This window comes from Lotus japonicus, chromosome 4 (genome assembly GCF_012489685.1).
Source record: "Lotus japonicus ecotype B-129 chromosome 4, LjGifu_v1.2".
In the NCBI taxonomy this organism is placed as follows: Eukaryota; Viridiplantae; Streptophyta; class Magnoliopsida; order Fabales; family Fabaceae; genus Lotus; species Lotus japonicus.
Window position 1 is genome coordinate 52,074,666 of NC_080044.1, and position 16,465 is coordinate 52,091,130.

At 33.9% G+C, this 16,465-nt stretch overlaps 3 protein-coding genes and 2 non-coding genes across 5 annotated transcripts; 3 read left to right on the plus strand and 2 right to left on the minus strand.

The window, feature by feature from the left end:
* Positions 1-989: 989 nt before the first annotated feature.
* Positions 990-4,965, plus strand: LOC130715305 (replication factor C subunit 2). The gene is made up of 7 exons (XM_057565385.1): positions 990-1,260; positions 1,352-1,458; positions 1,621-1,722; positions 1,853-2,048; positions 3,971-4,099; positions 4,175-4,369; positions 4,450-4,965. Exons 1-7 carry the CDS (start codon positions 1,093-1,095, stop codon positions 4,558-4,560), a joined length of 1,008 nt encoding a protein of 335 aa, XP_057421368.1. The 5' UTR covers positions 990-1,092; the 3' UTR covers positions 4,561-4,965.
* Positions 4,966-7,154: 2,189 nt separating this feature from the next.
* Positions 7,155-7,754, plus strand: LOC130710865 (uncharacterized). The gene is made up of 2 exons (XM_057560250.1): positions 7,155-7,239; positions 7,540-7,754. Exons 1-2 carry the CDS (start codon positions 7,173-7,175, stop codon positions 7,698-7,700), a joined length of 228 nt encoding a protein of 75 aa, XP_057416233.1. The 5' UTR covers positions 7,155-7,172; the 3' UTR covers positions 7,701-7,754.
* A 3,031-nt stretch (positions 7,755-10,785) lies between these two features.
* TRNAA-UGC (transfer RNA alanine (anticodon UGC)) lies at positions 10,786-10,858 on the plus strand. The gene has a single exon. It is a non-coding gene; the product is annotated as a tRNA-Ala (tRNA).
* Positions 10,859-10,914: 56 nt separating this feature from the next.
* Positions 10,915-10,988, minus strand: TRNAV-AAC (transfer RNA valine (anticodon AAC)). Its single transcript has one exon. It is a non-coding gene; the product is annotated as a tRNA-Val (tRNA).
* Positions 10,989-11,644: 656 nt separating this feature from the next.
* LOC130715498 (protein IQ-DOMAIN 22-like) lies at positions 11,645-15,583 on the minus strand. The gene is made up of 4 exons (XM_057565607.1): positions 15,035-15,583; positions 13,345-13,548; positions 12,689-12,769; positions 11,645-12,593 (listed from the first exon to the last, which is right to left on the minus strand). Exons 1-4 carry the CDS (start codon positions 15,407-15,409, stop codon positions 11,895-11,897), a joined length of 1,359 nt encoding a protein of 452 aa, XP_057421590.1. The 5' UTR covers positions 15,410-15,583; the 3' UTR covers positions 11,645-11,894.
* Positions 15,584-16,465: the final 882 nt, after the last annotated feature.

The following is a 16,465-nucleotide window of genomic DNA, read 5'->3' on the forward strand; positions in this document are numbered from 1 at the left end:
TGCAATATTTACTAATGTATTTAATGTAATGGTTCAAGTGTGCTTTACTTAGATATATAGATTCTCCTCTAAAGTTAGGCATTCATGTCAGTCCTTTAGGTTCGATAAGTGAGACTTACTTCTATATTATGTTTGCCATAGAGTACACTTGCTCTTATATATCTGTGTGTTTGAAAGTATCACATATTATTTTGAGAATGATAAAGTTTGGGTTCAGGTGCTATCCCATAAAATATTTGGGGGAGGACTTTGTTCTTGAAGCTAATTATAAATCAAGATGTTCTTATATTAGGCAGGGAATTCTGAAGGGCAAGAAAGCAATTGCAATTGCAATTGCAAATAGGCATGATGCTAGCTTAGGAGACGACTCTTCCTCCTTTTAGTATGTTGTCCGGGTAGGTACGAGCAAAATTTGTAACTGCATTCCTTTGGTTCATATATCTGATACTGAGTCACATGTTGCTGATTTATGGAGTGAGGGTGTGGGATTTGTCTAAAGTTGCATACTCTTCTTTCGTCCCATTTTAAGGAAGAAAAAAAGGGTGGAGGCGTTGTTGTTATAACAAGGAGAGGATTGTGTTATGTGAAAAGGTAGAATGGATGGCAGGTACGTTGTTGCTTCAACATATGAGTGGTTGGTTAAGGATGATAGACATACTTTCATAATTTGGAAGTTAATTTGGTAGACATGTGCTCCTGGGAAGGTTTGCTTTTTAACTTATTTGCCAAATGCACTTCCCGTGAATGCTCACAGACTTCGATGTCATCTTAGCACAAATGCGGTTTGTCGTCGATGTGGTGCTGACTCGAAGGACCTTGATCATTTACTCAAGCATTCACATCCAACAATCATGCCAACGATCGAACTTTTGATCAACCATGGGTAATTGTAGTTTATCTTTTCAATATAAAAAAAATCAAATGAAATAGGAAATGAGAAATGAGAAAAAGAAAAAATATTTATGCCTATAATAAAAGTGGTGAAGGTATAAATCAAGGCAGCGGGACAAATTCCCTCCAAGTTTGAAGTGGTTTTGGTTTGGGCATATAGGGTTTTGCTTCACTGTTCATTGCCGGAACTGAACTGAATCCATGGCATCCTCATCGTCAACCACCACCAACACCACCGTCGGCTACGACGTCCCATGGGTGGAGAAGTACCGACCCTCCAAGGTCGCCGACATCGTCGGCAACCAAGACGCCGTCTCTCGCCTCCAAGTCATCGCTCGCGACGGCAACATGCCCAACCTCATTCTCTCCGTAATCCCCCTCTCTCTCTCTCTCATCCTTTCTTCACTGACCCTTCAGCATTCCCATTGTTTCAATTTTGCTTCTTCTCTGCCATTTTCAGGGTCCTCCCGGCACCGGCAAAACCACCAGCATTCTCGCCCTCGCACATGAGCTTCTCGGTCCCAATTGCAAAGAAGCAGTTCTTGAACTCAATGCATCAGATGATAGGTTGGTTCATTTTACCATTCTCTGTCAGTTTTTGTTTTTTCCCCTTTCTAATTGTTAACCTAGCTCAATTTAATAAAAACTTTTTGATTTTATAGAATTTGTTTTATCAATTTAATGTTAACCTAGCTCAATTTTATATTCCAATTTTTGTTTTTGTTGTAGAGGAATAGATGTTGTGAGGAACAAGATCAAGATGTTTGCTCAAAAGAAAGTAACGCTGCCTCCGGGCCGACACAAGATAGTTATACTGGATGAAGCTGACAGGTGAGAGTTTTTTTTCACTTTTTTTCATGGTAATTTCATCCAATTCATGCTGTGTTGTGGTGATTATTGCCTGCTGCTGTTGTTTTCTATGGCATTTTGATTCTGTATCATTTTTACTTTTTGTATTTAGCATGACAACCGGAGCACAGCAAGCCTTGAGAAGAACAATTGAGATATATTCCAATACTACTCGTTTCGCTCTTGCTTGTAACACATCGGCTAAGATTATTGAGCCGATTCAGAGTAGATGTGCCATTGTGCGGTTTTCGCGATTATCTGATCATGAGATACTTGGTCGCCTCATGATTGTGGTTAAAGCTGAGAAGGTACCTTGAAATTCTATTTTGTCTTTCATTCATCTTAGAGCTGAAGCTTGGTATAGTATAAGTCTAATATTATTTCTGTTTGATTGTCTGTCTTGGTTGAAATTGTTTCAGTTAAAATTGCATGGCCCGTTACTGTATGACTTTAGACTGATATTTACAATTACTACCCACTATTATTATTCTTTCATTGACAACGAAAGGGAGAGCTCTTAATTTGGGCTGAATTTATCTGTAGTTTTATTCCCAGCAACCTATGAAGCTCAGACATTTCTCCTTCTTGAGATTTCAGAGTGTACTAACACTAGTACGACACACTTATGACATGCGTTGTACACTCCTTATCAAGTGTTCATTAAAAACTAGTTTTATCAGCCTGGACATTTAACCAGCACCTGAAGGATACCTTAGACACTTAGACAACTATCAAATAAGGCATGACACTCAAATGACACAATTGTTATCGACAAATTTCATGTTGTTTTCAAACAGCTATGAAAATGGTTAAAACTTGAAAAAGCGCTCACTGGGTCACATGACACTTTATTTAGGAATGTCACTTCTTCTTATGCTCACCCTACGGTCTACATAGATATATACTCATACAGGAGGCATATCAAGTGTGCACATGATAAGTGATAATAGTTAATCTTTACCATACAGTCATGTGTGGGTGCTTAAGATTACCTTAACACACACACACAGATACGTGGTGTCCTTGTGTCCTTTTTTATACATCACACGTGTGTCGGTGCGTAAAAATGTCCATGTCATGTCCAGTGTCCGTATCTTTGTTCATGTTCTATAGCTGGCAACCGAAAAGATAGTATTGCTTCACAGTCTTCATATTAATATCATGTGCCTCTTTCATATTCAGTAATCAGTACTATATTATCTTCTGATTGTTTGCATTAACTTCCTAACTTTTAACTTTTACTCTTCTTTTTTGGTCTTTCTCTTACATCATCACTTATATTCTTCCCTCACTGGGAAATTTTCTCCTTATGTTGTCCGATGTTTATTCTTTATATGAGGAAGAAAGTGATTAAGGAATTTTGGAGGTTTGCTGATTAGAACTATAGTAATTTTTACTACCCTATGTCAAATAAAAAGAAGGGCATTCAAGGAGTTTTACTCCTTTCCTGTCCTCTTGCTTTCTTGAAATTGAAAATTATATACTAATTAGCAATATACAGGACCTTAAAAATGGCATTAGTTGGACTCGACCTGTTTCATGTTTTTAGATGATATGCGATATACTGATTTGAAAATTCTTGAACTGAAGGTAACATTTTTACATCTTGATTTTTCCCATTGCCAAAAACTTGGTGGCCTTATGACCTTTGAGGGATTTCAGGATATTTGATATCTTGAAGGAACTCATGAATGATATGGTCCTCATGATTTGGGTGTTGGGCCCTAAGTGGCTAGCTAGCAATAGCTTATCTATATGAAGAGGTTTGCAAATGTCTTTTTAAGTAAAGGCATTAGTTCAAGATGTTTTGTAACATTTGTCAATTGCCATTTTACTCCTTTTAAGCTTAAAACTAGATATTCTAAAATGTGATCACTGGCTAGCCTGGTTATGTTGCTTCTATTTGATACAGTGGAATGGTGATGTTACCAGGTCTGTTATATAGATGTGCAGGTAATATATGGCAAGTTGGCAACTAAATATTGTATGAAGATTATTGCGTTCTGTATAAATTCCTGGGTTTCTCATTTTAGTCTTTAAAAGGGTGACTAATGCACGAGGTTTCCACTGATATGGGTTCCTTTATCATAGAATTTTTTTAAAGGTTCTTGTCAGTGGCAAGGTGAACTAGTTATACCCATAAGTTATTTTAACTGTTTATAGTTGCAAACTTGCAATCTATTTGGCTAATATTGAGGAAATGCATGATTGAACTGTGTTATTGGTGAAGGTTCCCTATGTTCCTGAAGGACTTGAGGCCATCATCTTCACTGCTGATGGTGATATGAGGCAGGCATTGAATAACTTGCAAGCAACATACAGCGGGTTCCAGTTTGTCAACCAAGCAAATGTTTTTAAGGTTTGAATCATCTCTGATTTACATTTTGTATTTGTCACAACCATCGCTTTCGTTAAAATCGTGGTTGGTTTCTAGGTTTGTGATCAGCCGCATCCACTGCATGTGAAGAATATGGTGCGCAATGTGATTGAAGGGAATTTTGATGAGGCTTGTACGGGGCTCAAACAACTGTATGACTTAGGATATTCTCCCACAGATATCATCACCACACTCTTTCGTATAATAAAGAATTATGATATGGCAGAGTACATGAAACTAGAATTCATGAAGGTAAATGATTATCTGTTGGCCAAATTTGTATTTATTTTTTAACGAAGTATGTGATAGACATGGTTATTGTCAAATTACAGGAAACTGGATTTGCTCATATGAGAATATGTGATGGAGTTGGTTCTTATCTTCAGCTGTGTGGCCTATTGGCTAAGCTTTTTCTAGTTCGTGAAACTGCTAAAGCTGCATGAGTTAGTCCAAGTGCAACTAAGATATATATATATATATATATATATATCTGTTCTTCCCTTTTCTGATACTGAGAATGTTCTGCTGTTCTGATAACCAGAAGATATACAGTAATGCTTCAACTTCTCTAAATATGTTATGTTTAGGTAGGCTCATTTTCTGAAATATTTTATCTGTATATTTAGTTGTGAATGTCATTTTCTGATTTTTAACGAATCAACTTCTCAAATCTCAAGACATTCAGAGCTATTGAGCAGTACAAGGTTGCTTGAATGTGGTTTTTAGTTTTGACAATGGAAGGAAGGGGAAGGCGTAATGTTTTGCGTGTTGTCTTAATATTGTCTATCACCTTCATTTCTATCACCTTCATTTTGTTGAAGAATATATTAGTATTCGTTGAAGTGCTAGTTACTGATATTATCAAAGGTTACCGGGCAATTTGAGCTTCAGTCTAACTCATATTAGTGTGAAACGCAAAGAGGTCAATGTGGAAAAACAAAGCTTCCTCTGTTCATGAGTGGTTTCTGACAAGTCCTAAATGCATTCAGATTCTTGTTCTGCACTTACTGTTTACCACTCTGTTACATCTATTTGGATTGGATGTCATAGAAAGCTCTGGTTCCAATTTATGAAGTCCAGAAATGCTTGTCCTAGTGCTCTGTTTTACTGTGATAGCCATGAATACCCATGGACCCTAAAAAACAAAAACATGAATACCCCGTTTGTAGTCTGAAGATACCTAAATAGAAAGCCCAATGTTTGACAAAAAAGAAGAAAAGGCCACTTACACGGCAAAATAGGTAGATAGGGATTTTGGAAGATATGGATACTGAATTGTAAGCATTTTTAATTTTATTTATTTGCTCTTGCAATTTAGAGCCGGCTGAGACCGTCATGAGTAACAAAACTCTTCCTACTAAATATTTAACGGCTACACAGTTGTATTTATAGGGATTTGAACCCGATACCTCTACTTAAACTAGAATAATCCCCGTGTACATCTATGCACTTGGTGGTTGAATTACAAGCATTTGAGTACATAATATAATTCTCATTTAGGCGATTATTTAGATATCTTTTGATGTATTTCCTTATTTCAGTTAGTTAACACATAGTTTTCAATACTGAAAAATACTATTTGCTTGTTTGCATCTCGCCACTATCCCACATCCTAAATCCCTGCAACGGTTGTATTTTTAACCCCGTCCTCGTTTTCCACCTCCCACTATAAATTGCACCCTTTGGTGATTAAACATTGGACCTCCGCCACCCAACTCATATGTCTCATAACGCTTATCACTTGAGCTATTATTAGTGGACTAGAAAAATATTAATTAGAATTATAAAAAGATTAATTATTATTTTTATCATTTTAATATATAAATATATTAAATATTTATATTAATGTTTCAAATTCTTAATTTAAAAAAAAATTATAATTTTATCAAATTTATTTCAAATTTAATTTCATGAATTAATTTTTTTTAGTAATTAGTCTATTTAAGTTAAAAATATATAAGAAACCAATTAATTTAATTTAATAGTAGCAAGTGACAAATAAGAAAATTAATTAAGTTTTAAAAATACTATTAATTTTTTTTAATTAGTCAATATTTAATTATATAGGTACAGAAATAGTTTTAAGTAATTAATATAAGATGATAAGAGTAAATTAATCCATATATTTTTCATTTCAAAAAAAAAAGTTAGATATTTTTTAATTAAATTTATATGAGCAATTACATAATATTTTTTATTGCAACATTAACTAAAATTGATAATTACAAAATTATTACTTTAAAGAAGATAATTACAGTCTTTTAAAAAAATTACAAAATTATTATATTATTAAAATTAATATTTTTACGTTTATGAATTAATATATTACAAATTATAAGAAAATATAAATATTGAAATAATTTAATTAGGGGTTAGAATAATACAAAAGAATAGAAAACGGCTATCATATCCTTCAAGATAAGTTTCCAACTCATCTCCCCCTTCATGATAAAGTTTTATACATGATTAGATAAGGAACATAATTGAGTTATCATATCCTTCCGGATAAGTTAGAGTAATACAAAAGAATAGAAATCTGATATCATATCCTTCAGGATACGTTTCAAGCCCATCTCCCCCTTCATGATAAAGTTTTATACATGATTAGATAAGGAACATGATTGAGTTATCCTATCATGCTGACACAACAAACATCATATTACAACAAGATAAAATAATTACACTATCATATCCTAACCACCAAGTTAATGTTATTCCCTCATTTGTCACCATTTTTTTACATTAATTATTATTATATCTATTTTAAAATATGTATGCACTATATATCAATTAGACTTGAATTCACAATTAATTAATATTAATATCATATCAGCACAATTAATATTAATATAGTCAAACTAAAATAAAGTAGGAAAAAATAGAAAAATAGTAATTAAAATTATTAATAATTAAATATTTTAGTGCATTAATTTATGAGTTGATTCTTTAAAAATTTGGTTTTTTGACTTCTTGTCAAAGAAATAGTATATAAGAAAACATTGGTAGCATTCATTTCATAGAAAATTTCAAAGTTTGAAGTGAAATACTCATAAAAATGGCTTTTCGTGTATGCCAACCTCTGCCACTCGTGATTTTTGTAATTGCTTTAGTTCTATGTTCAGGTAAAAAGGATGTAGTAATTTTCCACTATTACGTCATATTTTTACCATAAATTAAATCAACAAGCAAATTAGAAAACAATATTTGTGTTATTACTTCTTAGTCTATAGTGCTATACAAAAGTAAGGTTTGTAATAAGTTTTCATGTATGAATTGTTTACTTTTATCTATTTATGAATGTATATTTTTAAGTACACCAAAAGTTATTTTTAGTAGAATCTTGTGTTGTTAATATAAAATCTCACGATATTATTATTAACGTATACTTATGCATAAATTTGTAAACTTTGTTCTTACTGCAGGTCCAACAACAGGCTTGAAGTTCCCCAATTTGTTCCCCAATTGCTTAGGATTTTGCACTTCTGGGGATGCCAAATGCAACGAGCAATGTATTAGTAAAGGGTATTCTGGGGGTTCATGTGGTGACCATTCTGGTTTGCTTTGTTGTTGTGATAAAAAATGAATTATATTGTAACTATGAATTATTGATATATGAGACTGATGAATAAAAATGTACTCAAACAAAGCTTTGGTTATGATTAGAGTTAAAATTCAAAAGAGGATTTATAATACACAATTAGCGTAATCGTAAGTGCATGAAACTTAAGACTGAAATAATTATTCATGTTATGTTTAGTTTTGAAATATAAAATGTTAAACATCGTACGAAAATAAAATTCTCACGTGAAGATTTTTTAGCATTTAAGTTGATAGAAGAATAGTTATAATTTACATAATTTTTGTATAATTATTTTTAGTGAGAAATATTTATAATTTATAAACTATTTTTTTTTCATACGTTTAATACAGCAGTATATGTTTTTTTTATTAATTTATAAATTCTTAATTTTTTGCACAAAAGTAAAAGTTAATTACTTTTATTTTATAATTTTTCAAATAAATTAATGGCTTAATACATCAAAAGACCTCTGAAATTGTAAAGGGAATCAATTCTAGGGCCTGAAAAATTTTCGCATCAAATTGGGTCCCTAGAATTTATTTTTATTCAATTAAGGACAAAGGCTCCTAGACGGTGATGTGGCTTCAATTTTAACCTACTCAACTTTTCCACGTGACTTTTAAAAAAAAAATTAATTGAAAAATTCTAAAACTTAAATTTTTAATTCCAACTCATATATTAAAGCATAAATTAAAAATAAAAACTTAATATAATCCCTAATCTAAATAAAAACCTAATCTAATAATCACTAATAAGCCCTAATCTTAATAAAAAAACCTAATCTAATCATTATTAATCCCTAATCTTAATAAAAACATTCCTGGTTACTACTAATCCCTAATCTAATCTTTCTCCCCAACACGTCGTCTTCAACGAGTTGCAGAAGCTCCTCGTCATCGATCTGGTCCTACTTGTTGAGGAACACCACCATGCTAGGGACACCGACATGTTTCACCAAGAGGATGTGATATTTTGTCTGAGGCATAGGGCCGTTGGCGCCGGAGACAACAAGAATAGCGTCGTACCACCACCACTCCTTCATCCTACTTCTCGATCTAGCCCAGCGTCGCCGTTGCTGTGGAAGGAGGAATCTTGGCTCGTCGTCATCGCCGTCACACTCTCAATCCCCATCGTGTCTGGTTCTCGCTCTCTCCCTCTCGATCCCTTCATCCTCGTCTCGATCTGGGTTCGCAAGTGGTGAGGATATCTCGATCTGAGTTCGTTCATTTGGTTCGTTTCGTGTTCGCTTGGCCTCGATCTTGCTTGATCTGGGTTAGGGTACAACTGGGTCTTGTTCCATATGCTTTCTTCATCTTAACGCGTTTACATTGCTGGTGGTGGTGGTGATTTATTGCAAGCACGGTGGTGGTGGTGGTGATTTCTTGTTGGACCCGTTTACATTCCAGCTTGCAGAGGTTATATGTTGATCATGTTTCAATTTTTTTCTCTTCAACCCGTTTAGATTGCAAAGGGTATACGTGATTGTTTAATTTAGTGATTGTTTAATAGTTTATTTGATTGGAGCCCGATCCTTCCTCTGTAAATTGTAGGGTTATTTGATTTTAATGTTTGGGTTGATGTTGTGCGGAAATTGGGTGATGTTGCTGGGTTGTTATGTTCTTGCCAGTTTTTCTCTGTAATTTAAGTTCTTGGTTACGACGGGGTTGAGGAAGATGATTTATTTCCTGGGTTCAAGTTTAGTTGAAGATGCATATATTTTGGGTTGGATTTTTTGTTAATGATATGAGTTTTTTTGGTACAATTAATGATATGAGTTGGAAAAGAAAAAAATGAATAATAATTAATTAGGTTTTTAAATTTTTTTCTGATTAAATAATTGAGTTGGAATTAAAATTTATTATTTTTTAATTTTTTTAATTAAAAAAAAATTATAAAAGCCACGTGTAATTGATGACTAGGACAAAATTGAGGTCTGGCCGCATTTGGCCTTAATTGAATTAAAAAAAAAATTCTTAGGGACCCAATTTGATGCAAAAAAATTTCAGGCCCTGGAATTGATTTCCTTTACAATTGCAGGGGCCTTCTGATGCATTAAGCCTAAATTAATTAGTAAATCTAATTATTTGTTCAAGTTAAATTTTTTGTGAAGATATAAATTATTGCGTAACTATTTTATATTTATAAATTATTGGGAAAATAGTATTATAATCACCTTGAACTTTGTGTCTTATGCAAATAGACACGATGAACTTTAATATTATCTCTGGCGGTATGTGTTTGAAGATATATGTTTAGGTGTTACATATTATTTTGATGATTTTCATTAGGTTGTGATTGTTTTTATGTTGGTCTTTCATATGAGTATTGACCATTAGGAGATTTGATATTTTTAATTAATAATATTGTGGTAGAAAACATTTTATTTCTATTTATATATATATATATATATATATTTATATATATATATATATATATATATATATTTAAATAAATATATATATAACTGGCGTACCCGTACCTTGGTTTTTCAAAAATTATCGTACCCCGTACCCGTATCAGTACCTGGTACCGGTACCGTACCCGTATCCATGCAACATAGCATTTACCTGAACAAATAATTTAGGTAAAGTGTATCTAACCACCCTAAATTTTATATATATCTTTTGCAAATAGGTACTACGAACTTTTATTTTGTTCTAATCAATCCTTAAACTTCTACTATTGTTATAATAGATCTTTTTATTTATAATTGGTAAGAATATAATGTTTAATTACAATAGTATTATAAAATGTTGTAATTGAATTTATAATTTTCAATGTTATAATTCTAGTCTCAATTTACATTTAAGGGTTATGCTATTTTTGGAGTATCCGTGCAACATAGGGTAAATGCAACACCCAAATTACATTCTGAAGATAGATAGAAAGCCCAGACTAAGGCAAAAAAGCCAGTGACATAGCAAAACAGGTCAGTTGTGATTTTGTAAGGAGACATGCTATGTATTGTGCAATTTTATTATTATGTATTGCTCTTGGCCTCTTGTGTACGAGCTATATGTTCCCTGTTGGCTTGATGTAATTGCTACTTAACAGACTTCAGATATTAGTGTTATGATTTGTTCATTAAGGGGATGTAGCTCAAATGGTAGAGCGCTCGCTTTGCATGCGAGAGGTACAGGGTTCGATCCCCTGCATCTCCAATTTATTTTTTTCAATAGACAATTTGAAAACATGACAAATTAATTTTTCAAAACGATGGCTTCGCCCGGGTTCGAACCGGAGACCTTCAGTGTGTTAGACTGACGTGATAACCAACTACACCACGAAACCTTGTTGTAATGGATCATAAAATAATTGTATTTAATACAACAATAGTTTTTATTTTTGGTCAATTAATACAATAATAGTTAAATGTATGATTTTTGTGCGCGCCACTGCATTTGGATAAATATATCCGATCTCTAAATTATTGAACGATTTGTAACTGAGAGGATTTTAAATAACTGAATCTAAAATATTTTGTTTGGATATTGAATAATATATAATCTCAAAAAAATAATTTTACAGCGTAATTTTTTAACTCAAAAATAAAAGATTTAAAATTCATCTTTTAAAAAATGCTCTAGTAGTCTAGAAGATCTCTGAGAGCAGAATTGAAGTTTTTGTTAGATGCAATATGTTGTAAAATTACTCATTATTTGACATCTGTTTTTCTTGTATCATCAATCAAATTATGTCATGTCACTTAACAACCAATTATGTAAGACTATATGATACATAACTTAATTAGTCAGAAAAAAAAATGAGACACTAAATTCAGCCAATGTCAAAATGCCTTCACATCTTACCATAAAAGTCACAATTCATACATAGAGTGTGCAAGGTCCATGTTAAATAATGATAAACAAATGCCTCAGACTTCAAGGCTATAAAAATGATCCACTTTTAACATTCCAACAAACTAATCAGTAATTAAGATACTCATATGAAAATGATTTACTTTTTAATAGATCATCAAAATATCCAAGCAATAAGATTCCTATGCAACCGATATAGATAACAGTGCAAGGATTTAAAGAACTAGATGAGAAGTTAAGTCCTAGAACATCAAGTCATTTTAAGTCTTGGCAGTGTGCTCTGAACTTGGTTACAGATTTCTAATGCTAAGTGATGTTAGCAAGATCAGATGTGAAGGCAGACTCTGATAACAAAACCCTTTCAACAGAAACTTCAACATCAGAATCTATACCCCACAGGCATTCCAAGCTTGTCCAAACGACCGGAACCTGGATACGCTTTGCTGGTAAAGCTTGCTTGCAAAGTCTTCTGTGCGGCCAATCTTGACATCTCAAATCCATTGAGCGAGTACCTGCTAGACGAACAGGACCTCTCGTATTGTTGAGGCCTTTGTTTCGGGGCACTGAGAGACCTCGCCTTTGCCTTCGATGACTCGGTGTACGCCATGTAACCTGGGTAGTCGGAATAGCCACGAAGGTAGCTTCTCGAGCCATCACTCTTTGTAGGAGTACTAAAAGGACTTCTTTTGCAGCCATCATCTTTGGAAGTGGCAGAGAAAAATTGGGGACTGTTGCTGGCAGTGCAGAATGGAGTCTCATCAACCTCGTATGGTTTTAGTGGGTTGTTGTTGTTGTGGGACTGAACTTCACAAGAAGAACTATGTTCAGAACTTTTTGTGGTGGTTAAGCTCTTACTGTAACAATGTTCTGAGCCTAGAGGCTCACTGTTAGAGTAAGAGAGGTTTCGGCGTTTTGAGGTGAAGTGGGGCTTTCCAGAATCAATTTCAAGCATCCTATCGCCCTTTTCTTCGTTCCTGGCGTAGGTTCTTACGAGTGATCTTACTTTTTTCCATGATTGTTCATCTAACTGGCCCTGTTCATTGCCACTAAGCAGGACACAGGATTTGGAGCCATTTCTCTGCAATGATATCAATAAATGCCTCCATAAGTTGACAATACATTCAAATCACCCCTATTGATTAAGAGATGGCAAGAACCTTGCCATGATCTTACCTTGTGTACAGGTGATTGCTGATCATGTTTCGTGCTCTTAGATTTGACAGGGCTTTCAAATTTCTCTGGTGTTGCTGGACCCTGTTGGGAAATTAAATGATCAAATCAAGAACAGTACATTTGCAACAACAGCATTTTAATTAACAAATTTAGTGTATGTTTGGTAAATTCAAGAATTTGATTCCAAAGCCAAAATCAATCATGGGAAAAAGCTTAGCTGATCCAAACATATTATGTGCATGTTTGGATACATGATTGGTGAATCCAAAATCATGGTGCCCAAATCACAAAAGCTAAGGGTAGTTGCTTCTGTCCACCGTGATTTTGGCTTCACCGTCATTTTCCATCATGTATCCAAACATGCACAAACACAATCAACCAATTCATATGATATGATACACTGGTTCTTAATCTTCACAGTTAAAAACCAAATTATATTGGATATTATTTCAACCATTTAGTATCAACTTAAAAATTGGTGCATCAGCATTTTGATGAACAAAACAGATATTTCCACTTCGAACTTCAAGTAAAGAATATCAAAGTTTGAAGACAATAAAACTAGAAATGAGCTTCAAGTAAAGAATAACAACTATGTAGGCCAAAAAAAAAAAAACCATTGAAAAGGAGAAAGACAAATGAAAGAAGCAATTTACAGAAGAATGGAGTTGGCATGTAGATGGCTGCTTTGCACTTGAATATGAGGTGTGCAGGGTCCTTCCTGCAGTGGCTCGTGTCTGTGCTCGCAACAGTGCTTGCATTGTTTTAAGCCACTCTGCTGTCCTCTTCCTCTCAATTTGACCTCTCACCAGTGCCTGGAGCTTCACCAACCCTTTCAATGCTCGCAGTGCTTTCCTTGCCTATCAATTTTGATATCAAATTGATCAAATTGTGAGTGAGCAAAAGAATACCTTGACTGCAACATTTTAAATTCAAAGCTATAGCCAGCAAGGTAATAATGAACTGAAGCAATGATTTTCTCTTAATAACAATTTATCAGTATGACAGCATGTTTAGATCCACTGATATTCCTAGAAATCACTTGTTATCCACCAAAACTAGTAGCTTCTTCCGGAATCAATTCTCTCAAGAACGTGAAAATTAACCGAGTTTCCATTCACAATTAAATAAAGAATGCACGTATATATTGGCACAACAGAACAACCTATTAAGACACCACAGGAAAGAGTTCTAACTTTTATGTTCCAATCAGGTGTTTCCTTGTGATAAGAACAAAATTCTCCATTCATTCATTGAAGAGCACAGATTTTTTGTTTGGTTAAATTGAAGAGCACAGAATGAAAGTGAGATTTTAGAGTGCAGATAAATGGCATCATGTCCATGAAAATTACCAAGGGCCAAATTAAATAACTTTTGTATTCAGGCACTCATCAGAGATTAGAATATGAGAGGCCTAGTATGACATCATTTCTTTGATAAGTTTGGGAATTTGGGTTGATAAATAATTATTTTTTAAAAAATCTATGAAATGTTTATAGAAACAAATCAATATTCAATAATGATAATGATAATGATAGAAAGATTCATCATGTCTAAGTTCATTCATCTTAATTTTTAAAATTCTCAAATATAAAGAAAAATTACTTAAAATGAAAAGGAAAAAGAAAAACCCTGCCCTCCTTTGAAAACTTATGTGTACTCAGATAAGAGAGAAGACAAAAATAGAATACCAGCTGCCCCACAAAGAGAACACACAGCATTAATTAAACCATCAGATTAAGAGGCTAGGCAGGCTCCACCATGAACCCAAGAGATTGCAAAATGCAAATCAAATGATTCCATCTTTTTGTTACAACCCCACCAAAGGGAACATGAAATAAATCCCCACAATCTGTCCCCACAAAATCAAAAGTCTTAAAGTCCAATGTCATTATTTAACCAAAAGGGCACAGAATATCTCATAGAACAGGATACAAGAAGCATTGAACCATGCCCAATCAGCTTTGCACAGACAAGTTGGCCCCTTCAGTGTGAAAACTAGAAAAATGTCAAATATGCTTGATTTCCCACTGAAGATGTCATCTTTTAATTAAATAACCAACATTGGCCAAATTGAAAATATGTTACATAAACATGAATAATATAGTAATGATAATAAATAATAGTAATAAAATCTTTGGGCTATAATTCTATAGGAATCATCTTCTTCAACAACCAAAAACTGACCAGAATAGAAAACAGGATTATTAGTATACTAAGTTTCTAGAAAACAGGATTATAAGAAAACAGAGAGAACAAAAAAGCATTCAAACACACAGACAAGGATAGAAGTAATTAAAACTAATGATGAAGAAGAAAGGAGTGAAATTGTTAATGGAAACGAACCAAGCTTCCTCGAAAAGCGGCTTGGATCTTAACGGCCGCCCATTCTTCACGGATCCTGACGTTGTTGCTGCTGCTTGTAAGTCTCACAACAGCCGCAGCCGCTTGAGCGGCAGCAACAGCCACCTCCGCCGCCGCTGCCGTGGCCGCAGCGACTGCGATGGCGTGCTTGTTGTCACTGTGTTCCGTTTGGAACGTGGCCGGAGAGTTACCGGTAGAATGAGGGTGGCTATGTTGTTGTTGTTGTTCTTCTCTGTATGATTTGACGAAGCTCCATCGTCGTTGTTTCTCTTTCGGTGGCTTGGGAGTTGAACTTGAACTGCGTTCTGATTTCTTGAGACCGAGAATCCCGCGTAACCACTTCGATGCTTTTCCCATTTCTTGTTGTTGTTGTTGTTCTAAGAAGCAAATGGTTTTGTCTTCACTTGAAGAGAAGAAGAATGTGTAAATTAATATGGACACGAGAGAGTGAGGGAGTGAGAGAAATGAAGAAGCTATGGGGATGAGGAAACAGAGGAATGATAGGAAAAAGTGTCCCCTTTTGGACCATCATAACCCACACCAACTAGTATTTAACTCTTTTTTTATTGCTTGGGGATTATAAGCTCAATCATGTGTGTTAATTAATTGCCCTACTAACCTCGTTCACATTTGTCTTTTCATAGAGAATGAAATTTACTACATCTGCAAACTTGGCTTAGAAATTAGAATAATAGGTTACATTTTTCGAATTCAACTCTCATATCTATTTAAAGTAAGGGTTTAATAAAATTTTAATTGGCAGACAACCCTTATTAAATAGGTCATCGGACGCTCCTACTTATAAATGAATTAGGAGTGTACTTTTTATAATCTCTCTAACTTTTTATACTTGATAGTTTGAAAATCGCTCTACAATTTTTGTATAAAAAAATTACTACTTCTATATCTATTTTTGAGTTTCTAGTTGTTAAAAAAAAGGGTTAAGAGTATGCAGGACCCGTTACTAAGGTTTGCACCTAAGCTCTTTTATGAGCGCATACTACTCATATGGGTCGGTGTTGTCTCATTTAATGATATGTAGTTTTATTTACACTATTATATTACTTAATGTATCATTAGTTTTTAGGAATAAAGTTGATGGTTTTATTAACTATATTACTCTTAATGTTTAATCTTTCAATTGTGGCTTGACATCTAGTTTGAAACACCAAGGATTGATCTCACGTAAGAATAAGGGATCAATTGGAAATAGGCACGAATAATATCACATTGAATGTAATATTCAGTTCCATATCCATACTTGATCTATGTTATTGAATATATTTGATATAGTGATCATTGATGGTCTAGTTATGATAAATGTAACGAAAATTACTTTGGTCTCATATTAGCATAGGAGATGGATCACAGTGATTAAATAAGATTTTTTTATAATTAGCAAGTTTGGTGCGC